The 13,185-nt window shown below is 38.3% G+C and overlaps 1 protein-coding gene across 4 annotated transcripts in view; it reads right to left on the bottom strand.

Annotated features, from left to right (window-relative positions):
- Nucleotides 1–13,185, bottom strand: part of MYH10 (myosin heavy chain 10) — a gene marked incomplete at its 5' end in the record, with an annotated part of 131,402 nt that overhangs the window by 61,889 nt on the left and 56,328 nt on the right. For all 4 annotated transcript variants that reach the window (XM_079724672.1, XM_079724673.1, XM_079724674.1 and 1 more), the window contains one exon: nucleotides 1,258–1,321. In XM_079724672.1, the coding sequence (XP_079580798.1) occupies nucleotides 1,258–1,321 (64 nt within the window). The remainder of the gene's footprint in view (nucleotides 1–1,257; nucleotides 1,322–13,185) is intronic.

The following is a 13,185-nucleotide window of genomic DNA, read 5'->3' as shown; positions in this document are numbered from 1 at the left end:
ATAAAAATGCGAAGCATTGTATGTAGAAAAACTTAAAAAAAAAACAGCTAATAAGTGGTAGAGGTACAAATCAAAACTTTGTTGAACTCCAAAATACATGTGCATAACTCCTGTCCTACCCCTGCGAGTCCCCACTCAGCACCTGCACGTCATAACACCGCGCCTCCACCTGGGTAACAGCACGCACATCTGGGGCCTGTTTGGGTTCTCTGTTCACGGGGCCTTGATGCTCCCGGCGTGTCTCTGGGTTGACAGCTACACTGGGCTCTCAGAGTCTCAGTTTCACTGCTTTGGGAGAGGACTGCCTCCTCTGAAGTAAACCTTCCCAGGGGCCACCAAAGTGAACTATGTGTGTGCCATACAGCCTGATTTTAAATCAGACTATCCCAAACACATCCTCCACATTCGGCGAAAAGTACATTCACATGAACGATGCTCCGCAGTATGAAAGAACTCTAGCTCCATTCGTCTGTCATTTTCAAGTGCTTCTTGTGTTTTCTGGCTCTGAGCATATTTAGAGGCATAAAACAAAGTCCTGAATTAACAGGAAAAGTTTGATTTATCCCTCACCTGAGGGATAGAAGCAGAGTATTTCTACCACTGAAGAGTATTTAACAAGTATCAGAGAATTGTCACCTGTATCTTTCCTGACACATTATCATTCAGAATCATTTCTAATTTATTATCTCTTAAATCAAATTAATTCTTTATATACCTATCATTCTTTAAGGCCATTCTATGCATGTGACATTTCTTAAGACTAGTCTATGTATTTGACTTTTTTTGCCTCTAGTTTTATTCTGCTTAACACTAACTGAAACTACTTCAGCTCTGTACATTAATAAGGTTTGTTTCGATGGGACACGCTCACCCCACTAGTATCAGAAGTAGATGGTAAAAAATGGGCTAACACAGCAGTAACTGAAGATGTTTTCAACATAGGGGTGTTCACCTAAATGTCCTTACAGCACACAAACACTTCCTGGGTTGATGTACAGGTACCCTTCACCTCAGTGGGACCCTCCACTTCCCCAGCCATGTGACTAGATCATGACCTGGTGTTAAAAATGAACAACAACAAAATACCACTTTGGAGTTCATATTCCGAAGTTGAAGGTATTTGAACAAGTCACAATCTCTCTGTGCTAAAGTTTTATCATCTGGATAATGGGAGAGGTACCATAGAGGGTTGCCCCGAGGCCATAGGAAGATTAAATCAGTCTCTATTTTGAATAATGTGATTATGAAAAAGGATACATGTTTCAATGTTGGCCCCAACGATATAGCCAGTTACATCAAAGTTGATCCGAATAAACTTGCCCTGAAAATAAATCACAAAGAGAAAATTGAAAATAAATTAAGGACGTAGGAGATCTGAACACTATAATAAAACAATAAGCCAAAGTACCCTGTCATGTATCCATGAATTGCTTACAAAAGCAGATCTTATATATTGCCCCAAATAAAAAGAAAAAGCCTCAATAAATTTTTTTTTTTAAATGTAGGGCTAGGATAGGTTACTTTCCTTGACATAATAAAAATGAAACCCTAAGCATTTAGAACTTTTTAAAAGCTCTTCTAAATAATCTGAAAGATTTTAATAGCTTTAAAGGAACACTATGCCCAGCCCTATAATGTTAGACTTGAAAAAAGTAAATAATATAGATGACTTCCTAAGAAAACAGAAATCCATTCAGGAAAACAACAAGAGAAAACTTGAACAGACCATAATCATAGAAAATAATAAAATATAATTATCCCTTTAAAAATGATGGATTGGTCTTAAATAGTTTTGCAAATTCCTAGAGAATATTTGATTGCTTTACTACATAACTGTTTCAGGAAAACAGAAAATAGTGATTCTTTCATAATTCATTTTATAAAGTTATCATAACACTGAATACCCAAACTGGTAAAGATATCATAAAAAAGGGAAAGCAAAATAAAAGCAAATATCGTACTTATAAATACTGATATAAAAGGCCAAATTAAATACTTTGCAAAATAAAGGAACATAATAATGATCAAGAATTCAAGGACTGATACTGGTAAACATACTACTATTATTCAGCAAATGAAAAGGCAAGGGGGGCTTCCCTGGTGGCGCAGTGGTTGAGAGTCCGCCTGCCGATGCAGGGGACACGGGTTCGTGCCCCGGTCCGGGAAGATCCCACGTGCCGCGGAGCGGCTGGGCCCGTGAGCCATGGCCGCTGAGCCTGCGCATCCGGAGCCTGTGCTCCGCAACGGGAGAGGCCACAGCAGTGAGAGGCCTGTGTACCGCAAAAAAAAAAAAAAAAAAAAAAAAAGGCAAGGGATTGGAAGGCTTTCTTTACAGAAGTGGACAGGCAGATTCTAAAATTTAAGGGAAATGAAAAAGATCTAGATAAGTCACAACAATTCTGAGAAAGAGGACCAGAGCTTGAGGACGTGCACTACTGGATTTCAAGAAGCTATAAAATTATTAAGACAGTGTGGTATTGATTAAAGGACAGAGATACAGATCAACGGAGCAGAGTAGAGTCCAGAAACAGAGCACGTACATTCGGTCAGTTCATCTTTGACAAAGGTGCTGAGGTAATTTAACAGGGAAAGGGCCAGTCTTTTCAACAAGTGGTGCTTGAAAAATATGCAAAATGAAACAAAAAGAACCTAGACCCTTACCCCACACCATATACAAAAATTAACTCAAAATAGATCATAGACCTAAATGCATGGGCTAAAACTGTAAAAGAAAACTTTCTAAAAGAACTTGCTAATGAAAACAGGAGAAAATCTTTATGACCTTAAGCTAGACAAAGATTTCTTAGATAGAATGTGAAAAGCATAAACCATACAATAAAAAACTGATAAACTGGATTTCATCAAAATTTAAAACTTCTGTTCTTTAAAAGACACTGCAGTGCTCGTTTCAGCAGCACATATACTGAAAAGACGCTGTAGAGAAGATTTTAAAGAAATAAAAGAGAGAGAGAAACCAGACTGGCAGAAAATATTTGCAAAACATTTATCTGATAAAGGATTTTGTTCCTAGAATATATAAAGAACTCTTACAACCAGTAACAAGACAAACAATCCAATAAAAAAAATTGGACACAAGATTTAAACAGATACTTCATCAAAGAAGATATGTAAATGGTCAGTAAGTATATGAAAAGATGCTCAATAGCATTAGTTATTAGGGAAACGCAAACTAAAACTGGCACAATGAGATAGCACTACATATCCACTCTGTAAAATTTTTAAGAAAGACCAGCAAGGATATAGAACAATTAGGACTCTCATACAACCCTGGAATGAATGCAAACTGGTACAGCCACTTTGGAAAACAGTTTGCCAGTTTCTTATAAAGTTAAACATAAGTTACCACATGACACGAAGTGTTGCACGTGAACGTCCACAGCCACTTTCTCCTTAACAGTCCCCCAAAAGAAACAATCCAAATGTCCATCAAGAGTGAATGGATAAAGAAATAGTGGTATATTCACACAATGGAACACCGCGGAGCAATAAAAATGATCAAGCCAGTGATATACCCGACAACATGGATGGATCTAAAAAAGCTTTATGTTGTGTGAAAGAAGCTGGACGGAAAACACTACACTTATGTCATGATTCCATTTACTTGACATTCTAAAGAAAACAAAACTATAGAGATGAAATAGACCAGTGGTTATCAGAGCTACAGTTAGGAGGAGGGGACTAACTATGTCAAGGCAGGAGGGAAACTTTTTGGAGGATGGGAATATTCTATCTCTGGATCACGGTGCCACTTACACTACTATTTACATTCATCTAAATCTATCGAACTGTACACTTGAAAGGGGTGAATTTTACTGTATGCAAAATGTAACTCAATAAACTAATTTTAAAAAATAATCAAGGGAGATATCTTAGGCCTCCTTAGATAAACATCATTTAAAAATATATAATTAAACATCTATTCCTTAGATTTACAATAAATATGTTAAATTAAACGTTACTTCCTCATGCAATGCCGATTTACACTCTTCACTTGTGTCTCCACTCCAATTGCCCATTCTTTTACCTATGACTTCAGGACTCTTCTCACATTTCCAATGTTATTTTTTTCAGTGTATAAATATTTACTTTAAGTAGAAAAAAATGAGTAGTCAGTATTCTGATGCTACCACAGAATTTTTGAACTGTGATTTACTGCAGGTAAATTATATCTCAATAATGTTGATTTTCAAAACTGAAAAAAGGGATAACTTACGAAAATCAAGAACTCATATTTTGGGGCTTCCCTGATGGCGCAGTGGTTGAGAATCTGCCTGCCAGTGCAGGGGACACGGGTTCGAGCCCTGGTCCGGGAAGATCCCACATGCCACGGAGCAACTAAACCCGTGTGCCACAACTACTGAGCCTGCAAGCCACAATCACTGAAGCCCACGCGCCTAGAGCCTGTGCTCTGCAATAAGAGAAGCCACCGCAATGAGAAGCCCGCACACCACAACAAAGAGTAGCCCCCGCTCGCCACAACTTAGAGAAAGCCTGCGCGCAGCAACGAAGACCCAACACGGCCAAAAATAAATTAAATTTAAAAAAAAGAACTCATATTTTTTGCTCAATATTATGAGCACTCAGTAAGAACTCACCCAGTTTTCCAATTTTAATAAACTCAAACCAAGCTAGGAAAACAAGGTGAAAAGAGATCGTACGTGGGGAAGATGGGGAGAAAGTTCCTAATGCTGATTTCCGGCAGTGAAGTCTCCCTCATGTACACACCAAGGAGCTGCCTCCCCACCCCAGTTCTCCCCTTCACCATTTCCAAAGTGTCCTTCAAACACCGCCCCCCGCCACCAAAATGTAAATATTCTATCTCATATTTTCTAAAAGCCTTGTTCTGCACAGGAAATGCATGGCTAGTTTGGTATGGCTAAGGTATCGTGCCGTCATAATAACAGACACGCATTCCATTAAGGGTCTGCCTCAGATGCCACTAAACCCCAAAGGGTTCAAGAGGGAGGTGAAAAACATGAGTCCTGGAGGAAGCAAAGGCATTCTGTGAAAAACAGCCTCTTAGCACTCCTCACACAGTCATGTATAAAGTCACTCACCACATTTATAAGTTATCAAAACATTGGCTAAACCAAAACAACTCTGGACACGGGTCTAACATTTGTAACTGAGTATGTGCAGACAACAGAATAGAACATGAAATTGGAAATGAGGATGGTGACACAAACACCAGCAACGCCCTCTAGCTTAAAAGCTGATCTTGTATCACCGAACTTAATGAGGTAACAATTTAAATTCCATCGGACTACCATGCAAATCTTTAAGAGGCTGCTGGTGAGTATTGAACAATTTCTTCCAGAGAACTTGTTAATTACTTAAGCATCACAAAATAAAAACCACAATTTGCTTGTTTGGTTAATTTTATTTTATAGCGGGAGAGAAAGTTTTTTTGTTTGTTTTTAACGTGAGAAAAAAACTTTTCCTCCTTTTCAGACGGGCTCTTGTGATATCATGTAAGTATTACTTTTATACAAACAACCAGTTTACACAAATAATATGGTTGTGGCATTGAGAGATGCTGACAAGTGGCCCGCCAGCTTCAGGAGAACCAAGGCGGTGTTTTTTTGGAACCTGAAGAACATGGTCCGGGCACGTCCAAAGGACTGAGAGGCGGTGCTATGGGAACAGAAGAAGGATTCCCAGAAACAGCCCAGTGGAGCTGAGTAGTTTTACAGTTTATCAAGTAGATCCGTTAGCTTCAAGCTAAATGGTAATTTAAAGGGAGGATCTGTGTTCATGTTCTCTTAAAATAAAACTACTACAGAGAGTAGTAGTCTGTGATACACTGCAGTCTGATTTCAACCTCTAAGTTGTAAGCAAAACTACTCCCTTATCTTCAAGAGATACAACATCCTGGGTAACAGCTGTTCAGAGTGGCAACTATCAACACCTTTATTCCCTTCCACCAACAGGTTCTCACTTATTATTGCCCTTGCATTGTCAGAATGCAATACTGGAAGAATACCTAAAACCTCGGACAGCCCACAATTTTGTTTATGAGAGGAAGTCCTTTTTGGCTCTAACTGTAAAACATTTTCATTTTTAGATTTACAAGCACCGATTAGAATGGTCAATCCAATGAATCTCTTCATTTCTACACCGTCTACTTCCTTCCAATCACTTTCATATACTATTCTGCCTTCAGCATTTGTCCCTTTACAAACCATACTGCATAAATGCTGACCCACAAACATTACACAAGATGAAAGAACACTGTCACACGGCCGTTTAGTAAAACCAGCGGTCCAGATTCTTATTACAAAATTCTGAGTTAGGAAATCCTTCCTGTTGAATGACTAACTGGATGCCAATGACATATTTCCTTTTTGTCTTTAGAAATAGATTGTTCTTGAGTTTGAGAAAATTCAAGGCTACACCATTTGAAGACTCAACCTGAGACTTACAGAACCAATTTCACTGTCATCAGAGTCTACAATGCTGCCTCTTTGCATTCATCTTCTGATTCATCTAATATCTGTGAAATGTGTTCCTCTGTCAGTTCTCTGTCACTAAGGTGAAAACTTCTGATTTTTTCAACTATGTTCACTGAAATCTAAAAGCAGACTACAAAAATGCTGTCTGTAGCATTCTTTCATACCTTCTTGAAAGATAATGCAATTCTTTGGGCAATACAATAAGCAAACGAAAGGATGATGCAACAGTCACTGTTATAGCATCCTTCTAGGCAATTCCATTAGTCTTATTATTTTAGTCTTTTTTAAAAATAAATAAATAAATAAATTTATTTATTTTTGGCTGCGTTGGGTCTTTGTTGCTGTGCGCGGGCTTTCTCTAGTTGCAGCGAGAGGGGGCTACTCTTTGTTGTGGTGCGCGGGCTTCTCATTGCGGTGGCTTCTCCTGCTGCGGAGCACGGGCTCTAGGCACGCCCGTGGGCTCAGTAGTTGTGGTGTGCGGGCTCTACAGCACAAACTCAGTAGCTGTGGCACAGAGGCTTAGCTGCTCCGCGGCATGTGGGATCCTCCTGGACCACGGCTCGAACCCATGTCCCCTGCACTGGCAGGTGGATTCTCAACCACTATGCCACCAGGGAAGCCTCTATTTTAGTCTTTTTAAACACCGTTGGGAATAACTGATGAGTAATGATGAATCAATTCCAAGGATGATGAAATAGCAAAATGTTACAAAATACAGAAGAAAATAAGATCACTAAAACCCTTAATTTTTCTTAGATTTATAAAATGGCCCAAAGGACTCATATGGTAATTATGAGAGAAAATGAGTTTTATGCTATTTTTTAAATAAGTCATTTTTGTTCTTGTTTTGTGGAAGATCCTTAAAAAACAATAAAGTTCAAAACTATCAGTCCTTACAAATCATTAGAACGGCTCAAAAAAGAAACTCAAAAACTAAAATCAAGTCCTGATGTTATAATGAGGATTAAAATTCTTTACAAATTTTAAACAGCTGTATCATCTATACACTATTTCATTGAGTTAATAAAAAATTACTATTTTAAGAGAGTAGTCAAGACAATGTTATTACTTCAAAGCTGCAAAGATTACACTGCCAACACAACTGCTCAGATACTTTTTCAAACTTCTCACTTTAACCCTGCAGAAAGGTTAATCAAAATATCATATCACCTAATTCTTACTGAATATTTCACTTAAAAATTCATTATATAGTAATACAAACTTTCAGCTTTCAATAACTTGTCTAATTTATTATGTATTTATCTACATGCTGTTTAAGCTTTCAACTTCTTATACTATTTCCTATTCTCTTTTCTTTACCACTCTACATTAGAAGTTCAAAATTCATTAAACAAAAGAAATTCTTTATTTGGGCAAAAGGACAAAGTTATCACACTGGTAATGTTGAACTCTAATAACTTTAAAATTTTAAATTGAACACTATCCATTTTATATTTGGTGAACTTATTTTTCCTTTACTTCATGAGAAAATATAAACTAAAAAAGGAAGTTAGATTCAAAGGAGAAAAAAAAAAAAACTAAAGTTTTTTAGTTCTTCTGAACTAAAAACACGGGCTTCTGAACAGGTAACCTAAAAAGAAATGTCCCCAAATAATTTAGACATGTGATCACTTACCTGGATAAACAAAGTCACCAACATACGACATCTAATTTGCTCATCAGTTCCCTAGCCAAATCGGTTCCCTTTCCTTTTTATAACTGGCATCCGTAGTTGCTCTAACCATTACAGCCAGTGCCAGAGAAATCTCTTTTGGCTAAAGGAAAAGGGCTAGGCAAAAAAACTAATGAAAAAAGAGGATGGAATGAGAAAGCCTACATGTGGGAGAAGGCAGAGTGGACTGGGGGTGTCCCTCTGGCCCTGTCCTGACCCCAAAAGAAACCAGTAACTCTGAAAACAATCTACTTAGTAACTAATAAATCTTGGTTCTATTTTTTTGTTTGTTTGTTTGTTGTTTTTTTGCGGTACGCGGGCCTCTCACTGTTGTGGCCTCTCCCCTTGTGGAGCACAGGCTCTGGATACGCAGGCTCAGCGGCCATGGCTCACGGGCCCAGCCACTCCGCGGCATGTGGGATCTTCCCAGACCGGGGCACGAACCCGTGTCCCCTGTATCGGCAGGCGGACTCTAAACCACCGTGCCACCAGGGAAGCCCAATACTTTGACAACAGAAAAAAGCAAAATTTCTGAACCAAAAAGAAATACTTTACTAAATATCCCCCAAATGGTCTAGGATTTAAATATTCCCCTTAATGTTGAACATCCTGGCAAATTAGGTAAGAGGCAGGCCAGGGGATGTGAAATCACTTCAGTGTTAGTCTTGGGGTGGGGTCGGGGAGAAAATAAAATATATAGGTTGAAAAGCTTTTCCGTCACATACATAATAAATACTCTTTCAGAATTAACATTTTTAATAACATACAAATCTAAAGTGGAAAACAAGCAGAGTTTTACTTTTAAATGGGTTGGGTCCTCTCATCTTTTAGACATGATGTGAAGAAACTTGTGGTGAAGATGCCCACACTGTATTTGATTCCCATATAGGTCAGATTATGGTACTCAGAATATTCAACTAGGATTTCGCCAATAAAAACAACAACAAAGGAAAAGCAAAAAATAGGACAAGTACATTATGTGTTAATGATAGAGGATGCATTTTGATGCCATGCACATTGCTTCCCAATCCAAGGACAACTAAGACAGCATGCTACTGCAAGAGTCTGAACAGCAAAGATGGCTAGAATCCTCTCTCTTATGTAAAACAGAAACTGTAAAGAATTTCACTCCAAAGGTGCAATAGGACAACTTGGATATTTTGATACTGTCAAGAAAATAAGAAGAAAATTACCTTACTTAAAGAATTTTATTCCTTCTGAATCGACACTGATTTTCTGGAACTTTTTCAGTGGGTGGTTATGACGTATCCATAGTTATTAAACCTACATTGCTAGCAACTTACTACAGGGACAATGCAGGTTTGTTTCATGCTCTAAAAATAACTTCCCCCTTCCTAATTTGGTATTTAAAGTTGTTATAAGATCTGTAATTTACCTGAAAACATGTTAGTATAGATAGCATGCTATGGATGTTTATTAGTTTGCTCCAGGAAATATCTCCACTCTGGAGGCAGCTATTTGCCCTAAATGGGAAAACCCATTCGGGAAGTAATTAGTTAGGATTTAATCCCAAGGCCAGATGGCTATTTTAAATGCTTCAGCTATCTTAATCTCCAGATTACACCAGAAGTTTTGTTAATTAGTAAAATGAGTTTTCTTGTGAACTAAGTGGCCCTGTTACTTAGTGTAACCGATGTTAGAAATTCCTGGGGAAAAATGAGTGACATTAATAGCCATGGGCTGATTGGAAATACACAGATGTCCGCCAGCCAGTCTGGTGTGGGCCGGGTGTCAAGGTTGCAGTGAGCCCCAGGGGCTGCAGGGTTGGGAGGGCAGCCGCGGATCTGGAGGATGGGGGTTGCGTGGTGCAGACCATGTTCTGTGTCTGGTACTGTCACATTTGCCTCGGTAAATCGTTACAGAAAGGCTCTGTGAGACGACACAAGACAGAGCAGCAACTGTGTTCAATTTACCCACAAAACTGATTTTGGTGCCTGCTCGATAATACACGTGAGGGTGCAGAATTCTGACTCACTTTCATTGTAACCTGGTAGCCGAGGGGTAAGGAGACACCTGCAGGCTTTATCTAGCTTCAAAAATTAGAGGCTAATTGGCTACCACAAGGTACATAACACAGAATTGCCAAATCGGCTTAAATCTTTGCAAATGAAAAAAAAAAAAAGAAGAAATAAAGGAAAAGATTTGTGCAGATATGGAAAGCGATCCCTACTAAAACTTTCTAAGACGAGACATATCTGCTGATACAATCATTTTGAAACTGAACTCCGTTTCTAAAGTTTCATTACAAGACATTCATTTTACATAAATCTCCTCCATCTGGAACACATTTCACTTGCCCATAAACAGAGAGCTGGACTAACTGTGAACGATTATTTTCGTAAGGGCAATGCTCTCCTAAAGAATCCCCTTCAATACAAACCATGCGCTAGTCACCTTTGAAAGAAAAGATATTCTTCAGGAAATTACTTGTCTATATCAGATCAAAGAAATGGAAACAAATGGATTCTAAAATTTACAGAATTTATAGTTTCTAATATTTTCACTGCAGGCATGTGGCTTGTAAATAATGACTACACGGAATTCCACTGTACACACAACTCATCTTTTAACGTCACGTCACTCTTTCGGTCTGACGTCCAACCCCAATCCCAGCCCCAACCCCAGGCTGGCCTGGCTGTGGGGCCAGCAGCTCCCATGCACCTTCTGCCCACACTTCTAAAACTGGGGCATATGCACTATGGAAAACAGGGTGGAGGTTCCTTAAAAAGGTAAAAAGTTACCATATGATCCAGCAATCCCACTCCTGGGCATATATCCGGAAAAGACGAAAACTCTAGTTTGAAAAGATACGTGCACCCCAATGTTCACAGCAGCACTATTTACAGTAGCCAAAACATGGAAGCAACCTAAGTGTCCAGCAACAGATGAATGGATAAAAAGATGTGGTACATATGTATACAACAGAATACTACTCATCCATAAAAAAGAATGAAACATTGCCATTTGCAGCAACATGGATGGACCTAGAAATTATCATACTGAGTGAAGTAAGTCAGACAGAGAAAGACAAATCACACGATGTTGCTTATATGTGGAATCTACAAAATAATACAAATGAATTTATTTACAAAACAGAAACAGGCTCACAGACACAGAAAACAAACTTATGGTTACCAAAAGGGAAGGGTGCGGAGAGATAAATTAGGAGTATGGGACTAACAGATACACACTACTACATATAAAACATAAGCAACAAGGATTTACTGTATAGCACAGGGAACGATATTCAATATCTTGTAAGAACCTATAATGGAAAAGAATATGAAAAAAAGATGTGTAACTGAATCACTTTGCTGTACACCTGAAACTAACATGATACTGTAAATCAACTATGCTTCAATTAAAAAAAAAAAAAACCCAAAACTGGGGCATGCATATTCTCAGAGAGCCTGGCACGTGCAACACTCCCTGAGCTCAACTGTACATGATGGCATGTCATCAAAAACACATTAAAGGTAAAACTCAACTGAAGGTGAGCTCTGTGAGGTTGCAGACCTTTGTTTTGTGCACTGATATATTCCCAGGGCATAGAAGACTGTCAAGAGCTTAGTAGGCAACCACACTGTAACAATGGATTCCATAAATACATACACCTACTATGTACTTACATGTGGGAGGCAGAGGCAACTAAGGATCCAGAGAGCAAGGTGGATGGGGTCCCTACCACCAGAGATCTTACATGCTAGCAGGAGAGAGATCACAGATAAGCAGAGCGCCAACTACAGACTGTGTTAAGTGCTACAAGGGAAATCAGCAGGACACTGGGATAGAGGATACAGAGGAAACCTCCTCAGACCAGGTTTGAGACAAACAAGGAGTTTAGGGAAGGGAGAAGGAGAAACGTGGACAGATGTGAAATACGTTCTGGAGGTGGAACCACAAAATTCACTCCTGGCTTGGACATGGGCCATGAGAAAAAGGCTCAATCAAGGGTGATTCCTAGGTATTTTGTTTTTCTAGGTTTTGTTGTTTTTATTTTTATTTTTTTTTGGTTTTGTTGTTTTTATTTTAAGTTTAAGCAACCGGGTGACTTGATGGTACCATTTACTGACATCAGACTTAAAAAAAGAAATTTTGAACCAAAAAATAAAAGTTCCATTTGTCAATTCAAGAAATCCATTAGACATCCAATGGAGATAACAAGTAAGCAGCACAGTGCCTGGCAAAGAATAGGTGCTTAACAGTTAACTGAAATGCACAACAAAAAATCTAAATTAATAAAATTTAATTTAAAAATGAGTCTACACTGGCTACTCTCTAACCCCCTGAGAACCAGTGTTGGCAACACCCACAGGAAACTGCTAAAGGGTGTTTTAACTGAACAAGAGTCAGTCAACGGAACTAATTACTTCACTATTTTTTATGGACCTGCTAAAATCAAGTTCTTGTTGTATTGTGCAGTTAATGCCTTATGATAATAGTAGCTAGCTACTAAATTCTTTAAAAAAATACTGTACATATCAATATAAAGTTGACTTTCTAAGAATTAAAGCCCAAAGTCAATATTAAAGATACGTTTGAATTTCTTTTTTTAAGTCTGATGTCAGTAAATGGTACCATCAAGTCACCCGGTTGCTTAAACTTAAAGATACGTTTGTTTCTTGGTTGAATGAATAGCTAAGAATACCGCCTTAATCAAAAATCTTTTCTAAAAAGATTAGCTTTTATACTACAAAGCTAAAGTAATCAAGACAGTATGGTACTGGCACAAAAACAGAAATACAGATCAATGGTACAGGATAGAAAGCCCAGAGATAAACCCATGCACCTATGGTCACCTAATCTATGACAAAGGAGGCAAGAATATACAATGGAGAAAAGACAGTCTCTTCAATAAGCGGTGCAGTAGAAAACTGAACAGCTACATGTAAAAGAATGAAATTAGAACACTCCCTAACACCATACACAAAAATAAACTCAAAATAGATTAAAGACCTAAATGTAACACCTGATACTGTAAAACTCTTAGAGGAAAACAGGAAAAATACTCTTTGACAT

The sequence above is a fragment of the Hyperoodon ampullatus genome (assembly GCF_949752795.1).
Source record: "Hyperoodon ampullatus genome assembly, chromosome: 19".
NCBI lineage: Eukaryota > Metazoa > Chordata > Mammalia > Artiodactyla > Ziphiidae > Hyperoodon > Hyperoodon ampullatus.
Note: the sequence above shows the minus strand (reverse complement) of the source record. Positions and strands in the feature narration are given on the sequence as shown.